Consider the following 14,296-nt stretch of genomic DNA (forward strand, 5'->3'; position numbering starts at 1 on the left):
AGGGAAGGACTGGGAGTTTGGGATTAGCAGATGCAAACTATTACATATAGGATGTTTAAACAACGTGGTCCTACTGTATAACATAGGGGACTATACTCAATATCCTGTGATAAACCATAATGGAAAAGAATATGAAAAAGAATATATGTGTAACTGAGTCACTTTGCTGTACAGCAGAAATTAATGCAACACTGTAAATCAACTATACTTGAATAAATTTTAAAATTTTAAAAACATCTGCTCTTCACAACGAAGCCCACCCTGACTACTCTATTTAACCCCGCCCCTGCTCCCACCCATCTCCTGATCTCTTTCCCTCTCTCTTCTTTCCCTATTTTTACAAGATCAATTAAGGTGTTGGTCAAATAACGTTCCCTTTCATCAAGGTGCTAAAGGTCTTTTGCTATGAAGTAATACATATCCTAGTCTACTTCTTATTATATTAATTGAATATTTTTATTCAAAGAATATTTAGGAAGATACTACATTAACATAAAAAGTACAAGCTTACAACTTACTGTATATTATTTTCTGAGCAGACACTATACTATAATTTACATACATGATATGACTCAACCATTTCAACATCCCTTCACTATAGATATAATCCTTCCTTTTTAAATTGGTGAGATTAAGTAAGTGGCCCAAGGTCATCTAACTAGTGATTGAGCCTATTGGTTTTGCTACTAAATCACCATGCAACACAGTATATGTTTTTGGATAGAAATAAAATTTTTCAGTCAGAAATTATACTGTGAAGTGAGTATGGGCTGCATATTAGTAGCTTATTATTTATGAACCACAAACATAATGAATTAATTGGATTCTCACGGAACGTGGCTGAACGTCCACGTTGGGGTGCATGCTTATGCCCACTGATGCCAGGGTGTGACAGAGGGCTTGGGGAAAAATACACCCTAAAGACTCCTATCATTCATATTTACCCAGATTTGGTATTTTAAAGCTTTCTTTTGGTTACAAATGTTTTAATCCGTATTCACTATTACTACTTACAAATGTTTACCTGGGAACCTAAGGATCTGTTGTAAAACTACTTCTCCCCTGAATATTCTACAGAATATCGATTGTGTCTCAGGAGAGAGCAAAGCCAATACCTCCCTCCTCCCCCATGCTTATGCCCACATCCAAAATAAAGAGGATGATTAATAATCACTTAATAAATTCGGAACCACTCTACTATCCAATTTAGTGAAAGTCTCTCTACTCCTCTCTTCCTCTGACCATCATCCCCAAGAGTTATTCAGTTTCCAGAATTCTGGACTGTAAACAATTTGATGAGAGTTATTATAAAACTCTCTTGTGATTGGCTAAACAGAAGTCAGATATAATTTTTTTTTTTTTTTTTTTTGCGGTACACGGGCCTCTCACTGTTGTCGTCTCTCCGGTTGTGGAGCACAGGCTCCGGACGCGCAGGCTCAGCGGCCACGGCTCACGGGCCCAGCCGCTCCGCGGCATGTGGGATCTTCCCGGACCGGGGTACGGACCCGCGTCCCCTGCATCGGCAGGCGGATTCTCAACCACTGCGCCACCAGGGAAGCCCCCAGATATAATTCTGATATCAGAGCATACTTCAAAAATTCACAATTCATAAAATATGGTAACATCTGTTGCATTCTTTTGCTTTGTTTCCTTATCTGTATCAGGAACTGGCTAAATAATTTTGAAATCAAATTATAAGCTTAAATACGACCATAGTAAGGTGTTTCAGGGAATGAGAAAGAACATCAGCCTTTGTATCAGAAATCTCAGTTGCAGTCCAGGTGGTGTAATAAAAAGCAACTTAACTAGGCAAGTCATTTAATTTCCCTCGAACTTATGTGGGACCTGAAGTGGCTGCATCCATAAAAGAGACCAACCAGCTCTAGATGCTTTAGGAAATGCCAAGGCTATAATAACGTACCCATGCCTATTAGAAATTGGCATTTTTCTTTTTCTTCTTGACTTTTCAAAATTAAGGAACTTAAAAGCACCTAGATTTTTAAAATTTTTGTCAAAAAGCAAAAGCCAAAAACTCATGAAAAACTCCAAACTTGCAAAGATTTCAGGGCCAGGCTTCAAATTTTAGAACCCTCAAGATAGGAAGGATGAAGGAATTTGGGGTGATTAAAATGCTATACGTAGGACTGGCTGTATAATTCGCAGGGCTCAGGGCAAAATGAAAATGTGGGGCACTGGTTAAAAAATTACTAAGAATTTCAAGATGGTGACAGCAGAGCATTTAACCAAGTGTGGCCCTAGGAGAGCAGGGCCCTGCGTAACTGCACAGGTCACACGCCCATGACACTGGCACTGGCTTTTTCATATAGGCATGAGAGCTAAACAGCTTCTAGTTTCTATCCCTGAACAAATTGATCATGGTTACCAAAGTGAGTCATCGTGGTCAGAAAGGCATCAACTCTTATCCAAACCCCATGGTTTTCCCAAACTTACCGCAAGGAAAAGTCCAATAAAATATTTTTAATAAAATATTTTTACTTAATTACTTTCATTCAGTGTGAATGACTGAACTGAATCCCTTTTTTGGGCCACTACTGACACCCTTAACTTTTGATCAACCATTACCAGGCTGCTGAGAAAAGCAGCACACAACGCTGATGACTAGTGACTACCGTGTGCTGGTATCCAAATCCCCTCCAGGCTGCCCCACGACTCTGGCCTGTGCTCACTACCCCCTTACCCCCAGTTCCTCACAATATCTACACCCACGTCACTCTCTCCCAAGCCCCTGCTCCCCCATCTCAATAGCTATAGAAGCCGAATTCAGTATAAAAAGAGGTCATTAGGTGGTCACCCCCTCAATTTCCCTCTCCCACCTACCACCCTGACTACATCTGCAAATCCTTTCCGTTCCCATCTCAGCCCCCTTCCCTTCCTTGAGAAGCTTTGCCATTTTATCCCCATTGCACCTACACGTCCCATCTTTTCCTTCCTTCAAGTGTTCCTCCCCTACATATAAATCATCTCAAGTGCTTTTCCTTTTAACTCCCTCCTTGATCCTACTTACAGTATTATTTCTCTCTCTTCACAGCCCATTACTTGAAGAAAATGCATCCGTAACTGTCTATTTCCACTTCCTCCCTTCCTCCTGGTCTCTCTCAACCAGTCCTGCAGTCGCCCCTCCTTCCCTCAGCCAATTTCCTAATTCCTGGTTCCTCAAATGGAGCTGTTTTTTCTCACTGTGAAGCCCAGCATGAACCATGGCAAACCCCACATGAGGAAATTCTGGTCAACATGGTTCCAAATCATCCATGAATTATTTCATGTAATTGAGGAATAAGGGCATAAATTAGATTATACCGACAGGTGACTGCAATATTACATTTTTCTATTTTAAAAGGGAAACTCTTCAACCTGGGTCTTTGAAATAGAAAAACAGTCTTGTAATGTTTTTAAAGAGGTAGAGACACTCTCTCCATACAAAGGGCAGAGTGTCCTTGCCCTGCTGTAAATGTTTTAGCAGCTGTGGAAACTTTCAACAAAATTTACTTCCAGCAACTGAAAGCGATGTGCGAAAACTGGGCTTTTCATCGTGGAGACTGAAGCACTTACTAAAGAAACGAAGACTTGGAGGCACAGCCTGGAGCTGTGTGGCTCCTTCTCACAGCTCCGCCTGTAAACTCTAATGTGGTTTTCCATCCCTGCTGCACATTACTGCACCTCTTAGGAAATCATGTATCCTGATTTTGAACTCTTTACACGACAGGATGAAATATGGTGAGGGAATCCAGGTATGCATTACACCTCTTTCCCCCTAGAGCATGGGCGAAATGAAATGATCCAATGTGCAAACACGGGCGTTCTCCCAGAACTTTGGGGGTTAGAGCTCCACACACACATGTAGAGTGATCACCAGTCTTACATACACCACCCTTTTCCTCACCGTGCTGGGGATTCCTCCTGAGACACTTAACGTGCTTCACCTTAACATTTACATTCACAAATCTGCCCAGCAGCTCTAAACTAGTGTATTATATTGTGGGAGAAAACTCAGGCCATAAGAACTAAAAATTGGCCCAAAGGAGCTGTTTCTTTCCTCCTGGGCAAGATAGAATCCCAATAGACTTCATTTAAGAATTCTGGGTATAACAAGTATGCATTGCTACATCTGATAGGAAATGTTTCATTTGACCAAGTGCCCACTGTGGAAATGCTGTATGTAGTACTCGGTTTTATGAAAACCTTTAAGAATTCATGGCAGTTAGCTTTCCTTCATGATACAGTATATTAATAATTCTGATTCAATAAAAGATTTCCTGTTGACATTATTTCATCTAACAAATGAAGCAGACATATATTTATGAGGACATGAAGTTTAATATGCATACATTTTATAAATAAGTTTTAAAGTATTCAATTTAATCCAGCACAGGTTGATTGTGCACCTACTATGTGTAAAGCATTAATTTATATTGTGAGTGCCGTTGTGGATTTGGCCTGGAGCTTTTGTCCCCAGATATCTGCATTGAGGCCTCTTTTCACTGCAGTCTCTCTCAATCCTCAGGTGTAGGCTGTTTCCCTAACTTACAAAAAATGTGCTTTTTTGAGAAAGGGATTAATTATCTACTGAGGAGTTTGTATACAATGACAGTTGGGACACTAACAGAAAGTTACTCAGAAAGCATGTGAACCTCGAGTTGCATCACTTTATGTCACAAAATGAACATCACTTGACTGATGACAGAATAGAACAAAAGGTATGTACTTCCCCCCTCTACATATGGGCAAACAGAATAATACATGCAGAGTTATTTCTCTTAAATATCTGGCAAGGCATATGATTGATTGTTAGGAATTTTTTGACTTGGTTAAGACAAAATTTAGCCAAATGTTAAAGCATGGAAAATGTTGGTATAGGCAAAGCGAATATTCTGACAAAGCTTTAAAATCACCCCATCACACAAACATGTTGAAATCTTACCATTAGGTTGTCATGCAGTCTGTTTCTCTGCAGCGAGCATTAGCTTTAACCCTTCAGTGCTGCTGCTGAATTTCATGTTTAGGGAGAGGGCTGAAGCTTCACTCAGGAATAAGCTTGTACTTGGGTGATGAGCCTCAGTTTACACGAGAGAACTGCAGTTTCACTCGTGTATCTTTACAGTCAATCCTCGCTCAGAAGGAGACTTTAGTGTTTGACGAGTGCCTGGTGATTTGTGCGGACTGTGTGTTTAAGAGATTATGTAAATTTAGTGTGTGTCACACAGATCTTTCCCTTCCTCCTGTGAACTTGCTACCTCCGACTGAACTTCTTGATGGCACATCTTTTAGATGACATAATTTCAGCAACCCTTAGGGTTTGCTTTCCAAGTGACTGCCTTTGGGATGAGATGGCTATTTTCTGGGTTTGACTTTGCAGTGTTTCTTAGAGAAAGCCCTCACTGAAAGGGTTAAGGTATGTTACTGCAGCAGTTATCAGCAGACCAGCCATCTACCTTTGGTACTTACAGGAATTTTATGGCTCTTGATCATATTATCAAATTCTTCATTAATTTTTTTGTATTTTTCTTCAGTGCGTGGGGTGAGTGCATAAGAGGAGTCAGGATCGGGGCTTTCACAGCCTTTGTTTTCTTTCTTGTTCAAGGCCTGCCAGGTTCAGAGAAATATCAAGAGTAAAAAAAATGAAGGGTGTTTTGAGTACTTACACACAATCTTTGCCTGCTGATCATTAGATCAATATCTTCGTTAATTTTCCTGTACTTGTCCTCAGACTCAGGGCTGTGACCTACTGAATCGTCTGCATCAGGATCTGGGCTGTCACAGCCATTAAGGCCCTTCTTTCTCAACGTCTGAAATACATAATTTGGAAAGTTCAAACCTAGACAAAGGCTGTAAAAGACATTCAGGGGTGTCACAGACGTTCAAGCTTGCCAGTATTTTAGGTTATTACACGTGCTATATTACATTAGGGTAAAGAAAAACCGTAGAAAGACACCACAAGTCATTTCAACAGTGCACTCATTACTACTTAAAAAAAAAGTAAAAGGGAAATATATATTCCTTCTGCAACCAAATTCGATGAACAAACATGGTATGAGGACTGAGGTTTCATGATCTGAAATTCATATGTGCTCCAAATATCTAGTGACAGACGATCACAGAATACAAATAAGGGGGCAAATTGCAACACTATTTTCCCACAGAAAAATTAGAAGTTAGGACATTACACAATGATTTCAGAAAATGTGATCATGACAAAAGCAGAAATGGTGGCAACAGATCCTTAGTTTGAGTTTAACAAAATGGTTGGCACTAAAAGTGTCCTGCCACCCCTTTGGATGTGCACTTGACAGCAAAAGGTGGTAGGAGAACCCAGCTAACATTCTCACGAAGTACCCATTAAGAATGTTCACACCCTGTGATCATAAGGAGAATCACCTTTGTTTAGTCTGGTTAGAGTTCTATATGTGTGAAAACCTGTATTGAAATTGATAATACTGAGAAGTTGTCTGCCTAAACAGAGGCTGGAAAAACAAGTCAACAGAGCTGAGCTTAGGGCTTCATTATCTTGACCTGGGTTAGGAAGCCAAAGAGCACTGCAGAGAGGTAACCAAGTCAGTAACTACTGAAGTAGCAAAAGTTCCTCCTGGCTGCAGCTGAGGAGGGTCACCCTGAGACTGCCTCCTGACACATGAAAGTGAAAAGTCAGTGCCTCTTCTCGAACCTCCTGCCTCCTGAATGTATGTCTGGTCTAGTTTCAGCTGTCACAGAAGGATAAATACTCATGTAACACTGTAACAGGAAAAGTATGAGTCAGGGGTTTTACTTTCTTTTTTTCTTCTTTTTAAAATTGATGGTTGTCAACTTAATTGGACATGATCCTATTTACAGAGATAGTTATGTTTATAGAAATTATAAAACTTCTGATTAATCAATCACACAGCTTGCCATGTTAACTTTTAATAGACTAGCAACATTTCTGAATTTTCCTGGTACTACCAAATCGTTTATAAAGAGCTGTGTACCTAAGTGTCTCTTATCAATGGAAAGTTCAGCAGAGCTCATCTTTATTAAAGACCGAATTCACAAACAAATAAAGCAAAAGCTGCGACATCAAGCTAAGGAACTCAAAGCTGAGATAACACTCCATTTTTAATTCATGCAATTGGGGAAAACAAATAAAACAACATGAGTTAAAAAGGGGGTGTCAGTCTTAAAAATTTAAACTCCTTGGCTCTTATTGATGTGTAACAAATGTAACATTTTAAAAATTAGTTTCTGAGGCACTGAAGATTTTCAGTTAAAATCAAACTGAGACCATTTTGAATATGTCTATGATACACTGTGGCTCTGTAAATATTTATTAATGTTACAGTGATATAATATAACAGATAAACATATGGTTACAGCTTATTATGTGGTACAATGTTTGAAGATTAAAATGAATATTTTGACACACGGTGATAAAATATACATTTACAATCTTGGGGAATTTATAACTGGTGGGGCCACCTGGTCCCCTATCATGGATCTACATTTTTCACAGAGAATAAGTACTCCTAGAGGGTTCCTACAATAATACTAAAGAGAATGTCACAATACGTTAGAATAACAATTTTATTTGCTAACTTAATTTCCTATATTTTAAACTCTTTTGTTAGCATTATCTCAATCACAAAAACATTCTTCCGGGTGATGACTACTTGTATTATGATGTGGTTCTGCTTTGATCTCCACATATCCTTGAGCTTTTAAGAATAATTTCTGAGTGTCTTGCATCATACTCCACAAATTTTTCATAAAAATTCACTTATGCAGAAAAAAATATGTAAGATCAAGAACATATCATCTGATATTTTTTCAGAATTTATCTACTGATATTTCTCTAGGGCATGTTTAAAATATTCTTACATAAACCCCTCATTTAAGGTCTTATCTGGTATAACATTAATTTACAGTCTTATCTAGACAGTAGATTTTTCAATGTGCACCCGAATCTTTTATCCAATAAATCTTCTTGTGAAAACTATAGTTGTTTTGATGTGCAGATTTTTGACAACAGAACGCAAGGGTTAGGAGAGGCCTATCAACTGTCATTACAATCCATCTGGCACATACATGTGTGCTAAATATTCTTACAAAGCTTTCAGGGGTAGATATTGTGTTTGGTTTACAAAAATTCAAACATCAATTATACTTTATTGAGAGAGCTCCACAAATATTAACTCATTATCTCTCACAAATCTTCCATGAAGCTTTCAGGAAACCTTATGCCAGGTCTCAGGCCAGCATGGCCCAGCACAATGGCCCAAGGCTCCTGTCTCCTGCCAGGCCACTGTGCAGTCACCTTGCCCCTGCCTACTCCACAAATATTAACTCATCTCTCACAAATCTTCCATGAAGCTTTCAGGAAACCTTATGCCAGGTCTCAGGCCAGCATGGCCCAGCACAATGGCCCAAGGCTCCTGTCTCCTGCCAGGCCACTGTGCAGTCACCTTGCCCCTGCCTAGGCTTTCCCACACTTGTGAAGTGCAAAGTGAGAGATGTGGAATAGACCTCTCCCACTCATATGTAACTACAGCAGTGGACTGAACACTGAAATAAATTAGGTAGAATTGAAAAAAAAAATTAGGGTGTGGGAAAATTGTAAGTATAAAAATAGGGCTAAAATGTTGATAGTTCTTAGATGTCAAGTTTTAGACCAAGTGGGAATGCTTGTTGTTCAATAAAACATTTCTCAGTTTATAGGTTAAAAAATGAATTAGATCAACAGCTCCTTTATACCTAAAGACTTACATAAACTATTAAGTAAAGAAAGCAAGTGGCATGAAGTCACAAAGGAAATGGCAGGGATGGGAATAAGAGGGAAACAGTGGCTCATTTTCTCCCAGTAAATTCTTCTTATATCTGACTACATCATCCTACAATGACTATCACCACTATTTAAGTAATGAAATATCTCTACCATTTAAAGGCACTTATAGTCTTATTTCAAGTTATATTATGTTATTTAAAAGAGGAGCATTTTGAGAAATACAAACACAAAACCCAAGAGCATACATATTGAGCTCTAAATTCCCATAATCACATAACCAGAACATTGAAAAAACTGTTCAAAAATATTACTCTCAGCTGAGAGCTTGTAGAACACATTTCTGCTAAGTACAAATTATTACAGTGGAATTATAAAGCTCTGAAAATGGAAGTAATGGCACAAACTTTACCATAGTTTGAATGTGGAACCGAAAGACTAATCTTATCTTTATTATATTAAAAATCTACAGCTGTTTAATTGATGACAAAAGAATTAGTATTAGATTCAGCCAAGTCTGTCTTTATCACAGTAATAAATAGCTGATATTAACTAAAGGGATTACTAAATGGATAAATAAGCATTATTCCCTACGGCCTTTTTCTAGTAAAATCAAAATCTCTGTCACTGGCCTTTGAAAGATTCTCTGATCTTTTATAAATGTTACTGGTCAGGTAATGTAGGCACTTAAATCATTATTCTTTCACAGGGGCTAGAAGTCCTGGATGTATATATTTTAAGTGTCTCTCAGCTGACTATGTTTTGAGAGATTTATTCTGTATGTCAAGATAAGGCAAGAGATCTACTGAAACCACCAGCTTCCCTTGCTTCATATCTAAAGAAACTCTGCCCTCAGAGAACTCTGTAAATCTGGAGTCAGGCTTCCATGCGAGAGTGACACTTGTGGGGTAGATCATTGACTGCAGAGGCTTCTGGGATGTTTTCACAAGTCAGCGACTGTCATGCAGTGAGCTGAGAACAGCCTTTTCTGAGAGAAGTAATTAGATTGACAGAAGGTGACATACTCCAAACAATAAATGGGAAAAGGAGTGCAGACAGGTAATCCAAAAACCACGTGGAATCTCCCCTCCCAGACATGTGGACATATGGACACTGCATTATTACATTTGTTCATTGGGAAAACTTGAAATACATATAAACTGACAATGATAGGTGACAGGTGCCTCAAAAATTCTAATGAAATAGATGTAGGTAACAGATTCTATTTCATTACTGAAAGGAATATAAATGAAAAAGAATGCCACATGGAGCTCTCATATCTTGTCTTAGACATTATGTTATCAACTAGAAAATCCCTTCTGTATACAATGGTTAAAACTGGCTTCCCCTTCCTAATTAATTTCTTGTTAGTAGAAAAGAAATATCTAATTATTGGCCTTTTTCAATTGTATGGAGACTATAATATTTTATGTTGATGCTATTTAAGTAAAATTTAGCTTCTTTCAGAGACCCACCATCACAGATTAAAAGCTTCCAATCATTCAATTTCTTTCCATGTCTGCAATCTTAGTTGTCAAGAATATATTATTTCTATCATCTTTCTTTTTCTGTGCCTCCCCATTTCACAGCAGAAATTTCAAATCCCCTTGTGAAAAAACCCAAAATAGTCTTACTAATTTTTGTTAAAATTCAAATAATCACCCTTTCTTGCACAGCTAGCATTACGCTTCAAAGGGCTGATGTATCAAGAACACATGCAGGAATTGTTATTATAAGTTGAGTGAATGTCCTGTTCACCCAAAAGCCAAGAAAAAAAAGACATCAACTTAGGAAAAATGGCTTCCTTTCTCTGATATTAAATCATTTTTGTGCTTGTCTATCACAGCTTTATGAAGATAAGTGTCTGCTCTTCACAAGCTGAATAATCTTTAGAAAGCACTGAATCCACACAGGCACAGGAGGTGCAGCTGAAATGGAGACTGCCCTTCACTGAACTTTCTAAGTGCATTTCACAAATACCCTCCCACCCTGGTGCTGATACTCACAACGCTGCTGCTTCCAGGTCCTTCAGTATCTGTGGAGTGGCTGCCACCCTAAGGACTGTGCTCAATGACTTACTTCATTTAAAACACATTCAGCAAATAATTACTGAGAACCTACTATATACCAGACACTGTTTTGTGTACCTGTAGAGAAGCAGGCAATACAAATTCAAACTAAAAGCTCTGACCTGACTTATAATATTGTATGTTTTTTGGTGATTTCTAGCACAGGTTACTTAGGCTGGGGGAAGATCAGGTGCCAAGAAATTCCTCCACAAGTTTTAATAATCAAAACTGTAAGCATTATCTATACTCTTTCCTTGTTCCATCGTTCTTCTTTGTTCTTAATATAGAAATGAAAAAGCACATTAAAATACTGTGAATTTAGTAAATCAGTAGGTAGACTTTAATTAGACAAGCAAATCATAGCTAGTATAGAGTATGCAAAAATGAAATATTATCCTAAATTATCCATTTGTGGTGAAAATTTTCATAAGAAATCAAAAACATAAACCTTAACAACACTACATTTCTCTAGGTTATTAATGCTCATTCTAACCAGATATTAACTCCTACTTGGGTAAGGCTGGGAAGAGCTGGAGAGTTTCACTGTTTTGTTTTTGTTCCTCTCCTCAAAAGACAATCTTCATATTGGACTTGAAATTTTTTTCACTGAATTAATTTTTCATCTTTAAATACTGGAAATAAAAGACTGATTGAAGATTTGAAGACTTTTAATGCATAGACCTAAAGAAATATCCAGCCACTCCTCCTACTGGCCACAAATTCTTTCATATAAGTATTTAGAGGGTGATAGTTCCTAGAATTACTGATTCTCTAATACTGGATGAGACCACCAAGGACCGTCTGGCTCTTCCTCATGCCTTCCAGAGGGAGGATAATGCTGCACAAGCGCTGGCCTTTCATATCTTATGACCTTGCTCAAGCCAGACTCTCCTACTGGAATGACCCCACCAGTATCTGTTCCCTGTATGCAGACAGTCCTCCTCCAAGGGAAAGCTGACACATCCTCTCCTCTCTGTAGACTTCTCTGATCACCAGGACTGAATTAATTTCTCCCTAATTCATGCACTCATTTATTGTATACATTATTCTATTAAAGCTTTTATCGCAAATTATTATTTATGTGTTTGTCTCCATTGCTAAATCGCTAGGTAATGAAAGCAACTTCCTTTATTCACTTTGGAAGTTGCAATATAGAACAGAGCCTGACACACTGTAGGTGCTCAGTAAATGCTTGCTGAATGAACAGAACACACATTTCACTTCAGTGATACTGCATGCAGAGGTTTTGCGACTGGACAGAGGCTATTTGGCTGGCTGAAGGTGAAAATGGTAGTGGGATCTAGACCCCTTGACACATATTACTAAGTGCTACTATGTCAGGTGTTGTCTGTGGTCCTCTGGATGTTAAGAATGCTTTTTCTGAATATATGATCAAGATAATTTGTTTACATGTTTTTCTTCCCATGAGTGAGCTCCTGGAGGTTAGGCATTGTTTACTAGTCATCTTGTATCACGAGGACTCAGCACAGGGCCTGCCATGAGGTAGACGCTTAATAAATGTTTGCAGTATTAATGACAGACTGAATGGTTGGATGAACAGAACAGGAAGGAATGCTAGAGGGAGAAAGTGTAGTCTCAGTGTAGGAGTTTTGCAACTGCAATTTTCTTTTTTCACATTTTATATTATTATTTCACACTGTTAAAAGTCAATTATTATTTTAGTCTTCTTAAGTAACTGTTACAAAGTGACTATTTTCTGAAATGTACCGTTTTAAGCTTAGAAAGCAATGCAGTAGAGGCATAATATGTACTAGGAATGAAATTGATCATGACTTATCAGGAGATCTATATCATTAAATACTTAAAATCTGGTGTATTGGTCTACATATGGAATGTCAGAAAAACTGAGCATTCATGAAATCTTTAAGGGAGAAAAGCCATTAGTATATAATCTCAGTGATGAAATGGGTAGCAGGAAAAAGGGGTACAGAATTCAGCACAGAAGGAGAAAAAAAGGGAGTGGTATTTTAGGCAGCATGTATAAGGTTAGAAAAGGAAAAGCAGAAAGCTTAAAGAAAGGAATACAGGGAAACTTTTGGGAATGTGAGTCAGATACTATATATCTGAAATGAGTATGTTTCAAAATTCTTGGGCAAAGTTCACTTTTTTTCCCATTCTTGGATACTGGTCTCCTGCTCCACTGTTCTCTCTGGCTTTGACATTGGTCTTAGTCTGGGCCAATCTTAGCCTGGAGGATTCATGGAAAATCAGGGTGATTCTAGGGCCAAGCAGATGATTCAGGCTTCCTCAGGCTAGGTCAGTGGTTTCGCGTTTTTATTAAGGTTTCTTCCACCACACCTCTTTTGGAACCTGGACAAGCATGCATCAAAGAGGCTGGCCTAGAACAGGACTGAGATGGGGAAGTTTGGCATGAAATGTCTCCTGATATTCTGAATCCAGGAGAGATCTGGAGTGAAATATGAAACAGGGAACGTTTTAATATATAGTGACTGAAATGCATGCTAAAATATGCAGTTAATCCTAATAATCTCTATAAAGCAGGCTAAGAAAATAAAGGCTAGAATACAAAACAAAAATCTGAGATATAAAGGATCAAACTGTAGATGAGTTTGAAAAATGCATGATGTTAGTGATTTCTTAAATAAGGAAGGAAAAGATAAGGCAGAATTATAAACTAAACAAAGGTTGAGAAAGAGAGGAGAGGAGCAAATGAACAAAGACCAGGAAGCAGGATTTTTGAAAGGACAAAATATGAATGCAATTCATCTACTAACCATTTTGGACTATGGCATTTTACTTGCAAATAGGTTACAGGGATAAAAAAGCAGATATTGGGGCACTGATTCTTTAAAAATAACATGTTGAAGCATAATTTATAAACCATTAATGACTTATTTTAACAAAAGAAGATGTATATGTTATCTTGAGTAATGACAGTAAGGTCAAATCATTATTTTTGTTCCCCTGTAGCTCTTATCTAGTTGTAAATGCCTTTTTATTCAAGTTGGGCCAGTGCGTGATTAGTCATTTGAAAAGGGAGTAGCCTTCACTGCCTTATTTATCAGTCAGCTCAGGATTATACTTAGTCATCATACTTCCTCATTTCTGTAGGATTCCCATGATCTCTGCTACATCACTGATTTTCCCATTTATATTTTTGATTCCATCCTCTCCTTTCACCCATTCCCCTCCCAACTTTCCCTTCCTAGGAAACATCACAACTTAGTTGCTGCAGCTGGAGACCCAGAAATCACCCGAGACTCCACCATCTCTTGACTCAACCGTCATTGTTTTTATACTTGGTCTCCCATCCTTAGTCTGTCTGTCCCCTGACCCCCACTTTCCAGTTAATCATTCTTCCTTCTTTTGGCAGGGTCTTATTAAAATGCAAATCTAACTGTAGAACTGTTCTCCTTATAAACAATGGTGGCTTCCAACAGCCTCACCCACTAGTTTTTTTTTTTTTTTTTTTTTTTTT

The 14,296-nt window shown here is 38.2% G+C and overlaps 1 protein-coding gene across 17 annotated transcripts in view; it reads right to left on the reverse strand.

Moving 5' to 3' along the window:
- MEF2C (myocyte enhancer factor 2C) overlaps positions 1 to 14,296 on the reverse strand; it is a 166,135-nt gene that overhangs the window by 34,510 nt on the left and 117,329 nt on the right. For 13 of the 17 annotated variants that reach the window (XM_028493051.2, XM_028493063.2, XM_028493054.2 and 10 more), the window contains 2 exons: positions 5,745 to 5,804; positions 5,464 to 5,601 (listed from right to left, as the gene is read on the reverse strand). In XM_028493051.2, coding sequence (XP_028348852.1) covers positions 5,464 to 5,601; positions 5,745 to 5,804 — 198 coding nt within the window. Of the gene's footprint in view, positions 1 to 5,463; positions 5,602 to 5,660; positions 5,805 to 14,296 lie in introns of all 17 variants that reach the window. The other 4 variants (XM_028493064.2, XM_028493061.2, XM_028493066.2 and 1 more) reach the window with 2 other exon arrangements.

The sequence above is a fragment of the Physeter macrocephalus genome, chromosome 8, assembly GCF_002837175.3.
Source record: "Physeter macrocephalus isolate SW-GA chromosome 8, ASM283717v5, whole genome shotgun sequence".
In the NCBI taxonomy this organism is placed as follows: Eukaryota; Metazoa; Chordata; class Mammalia; order Artiodactyla; family Physeteridae; genus Physeter; species Physeter macrocephalus.